Source organism: Chelonoidis abingdonii, chromosome 2 (assembly GCF_003597395.2).
Source record: "Chelonoidis abingdonii isolate Lonesome George chromosome 2, CheloAbing_2.0, whole genome shotgun sequence".
NCBI lineage: Eukaryota > Metazoa > Chordata > Testudines > Testudinidae > Chelonoidis > Chelonoidis abingdonii.
Genome location: NC_133770.1, coordinates 1,132,259 through 1,134,669, shown reverse-complemented (window position 1 = coordinate 1,134,669; position 2,411 = coordinate 1,132,259). Strand labels below are relative to the sequence as shown.

The 2,411-nt window shown below is 50.1% G+C and overlaps 2 protein-coding genes across 2 annotated transcripts in view; one reads left to right on the top strand and one right to left on the bottom strand.

The window, feature by feature from the left end:
* FASTK (Fas activated serine/threonine kinase) overlaps positions 1–2,411 on the bottom strand; it is a 419,919-nt gene that overhangs the window by 130,704 nt on the left and 286,804 nt on the right. The gene's annotated exons all lie outside the window — the stretch shown is intronic.
* The window catches only part of NOS3 (nitric oxide synthase 3), a 93,148-nt gene that overhangs the window by 83,711 nt on the left and 7,026 nt on the right, over positions 1–2,411 (top strand). Inside the window, exon 18 of the mRNA XM_075063414.1 lies at positions 359–569. Coding sequence (XP_074919515.1) covers positions 359–569 — 211 coding nt within the window. The remainder of the gene's footprint in view (positions 1–358; positions 570–2,411) is intronic.

Below are 2,411 nucleotides of genomic sequence, written 5' to 3'. Positions count from 1 at the left end.
CCCAGCCTGGCTGTGGTTGGGGCTCGGGGGAGGGAGAGCTTGGGGGGCACAGTGGGTTCCAGCCGGCTGTGGTCGGGGCTCGGGGGAGGGAGAGCTTGGGGGGCTCAGTGGGTCCCAGCCTGGCTGTGGTTGGGGCTCGGGGGAGGGAGAGCTTGGGAGGCACAGTGGGTTCCAGCCGGCTGTGGTTGGGGCTCGGGGGAGGGAGAGCTTGGGGGGGTCAGTGGGTCCCAGCCTGACTGTGGTTGGGGCTCGGGGGAGGGAGAGCTTGGGGGGCACAGTGGGTTCCAGCTGGCTGTGTTTGAGGCTCAGGAGAGGGGCTGTGGGGGGCTCGGTGGGTCCCAGCTGGCTGCCATTGCAGGATGCCCAGCAATACGAGGAGTGGAAGTGGTTCCGGTGCCCCACGCTGGGCCAGGTGCTGGAGCAGTTCCCCTCGCTGGCGTTGCCCGCCTCCCTGCTGCTCACCCAGCTGCCCCTGCTGCAGCCACGTTACTACTCGGTCAGCTCCGCGCCCAGCGCCCACCCCGGCCAGATCCACCTCACCGTGGCCGTGCTGGCCTACCGCAGCCAGGGTGAGTGACCTCCCCTTCCTGCCAGCCAGGGTGAGCGACCCCCTCTTCCCCCCCACCTATGGTGAGCAACCCCCTGTGACAGCTTCCCCCCGGCATGTCCCCTGGAACTGGGGTACCACTGAGTCCCCCGACCCACCAGTCTTGGCTCCCTTTGCACTGTATTGCTGTGACCAGCCTGCCAAGCCCTGTGCCAGGCTCTGGAACACATACAGGGAGAGACACAACCAGCTGCAGTTATATACACAGCGGTTCTTTAACCAGCCCCTGCATGGGAAGGCACAGCTAAGGCACCTCCCAGTTACTAAGGCACGGACCTGCCTCCTGAGTGTAAACCCACAATTATATCGTCTTGCGCTGCCCAGAGATCTGTACAGCGTAAGCTCACGAAAGTCAATGTGGAGAGGAATATACACAGCTTTCTGCCCCAAGTTATGATTTCTACACACTAGTTTTAAACAAAACAAAAACAAGTTTATTAACTACAAAAGATAGATTTTAAGTGATTATAAGGGATAGCAAAGAGATCAAAGCAGGTTACCTAGCAAACAAACAAAAACACAATCTAAGCAGAAACCTGGTGGAACAAGGATAATCAATGGGACACAGTAATACCAAGATACAAAATATATCAGAAGCATAGAACAGGCCATGCTGGTGCGGGGGTGGCACTACACATGAAAGAAAACGTAGAATCAAAAGAAGGAAAAATCGTCAATGAACCAAACTGTACCATAGAATCTCTAGGATAGTAATTCCATGCTCTAATAAGAAGAATACAGCGGTAGGGATATATTACTGACCACCTGACCAGGATGGTGATAGTGATTGTGAAATGCTCAGGGAGATTAGAGAGGCTGTTAAAATAAAAACTCAATAACAATAATGGGGGATTGCAGTTATCCCCATATTGACTGACCATGTCACCTCAGGGCAGGATGCAGAGATAAAGTTTCTTGACACCTTAAATGACTGCTTCTTGGAGCAGCCAGTCCTGGAACCCACCAGAGGAGAGACAATTCTTGATGTAGTCCTAAATGGAGCACAGGATCTGGTCCAAGAGGTGAAGTAGCTGTACCCCTTGGTAATAGTGACCATAATATAACTAAATTTAACATCCCTGTGCCAGGAAAAACATCACAGCAGCCCAACACTGTAGCATTTAATTTCAGAAAGGGGAACTACACAAAAATGAGGAGGTTTGTTAAACAGAAATTAAAGGGTACAGCGCCGACAAGTGAAATCCCTGCAAGCTGCATGGAAACTTTTTAAACACATCATAATAGAGACTCAGCTTGAATGTATACCTCAATTTAAAAAACATTGTAAGAGAACTAAAAAGAGCCACCATGGTTAAACAACAAAGTGAAAGAAGCTGTGAGAGGCAACAAGGCATTTTTAAAAAAGTGGAAGTTAAATCCTAGTGAGGAAAATAGAAAGGAGCATAAACACTGGCAAATGAAGTGTAGAAATATAATTAAGAAGGCCAAAAAAGAATTTGAAAAACAGCTAGTTAAAGACTCAAAAAGTAATAGTAATTTTTTTTTAAATACATCAGAAGCAGGAAGCCTGCTGAACAACCAGTGGGGCCACTGGATGATCAAGATGCTAAAGGAGCACTCAAGGACGACAAGGCCATAAGAACATAAGAACGGCCTTACTGGGTCAGACCAAAGGTCCATCTAGCCCAGTTTCTGTCTACCGACAGTGGCCAATGCAAGGTGCCCCAGAGGGAGTAAACCTAACAGACAATGATCAAATGATCTCTCTCCTGCCATCCATCTCCACCCTCTGATGAACAGAGGCCAGGGACACCATTCTTTACCCTTCCTGGCTAATAGCCAT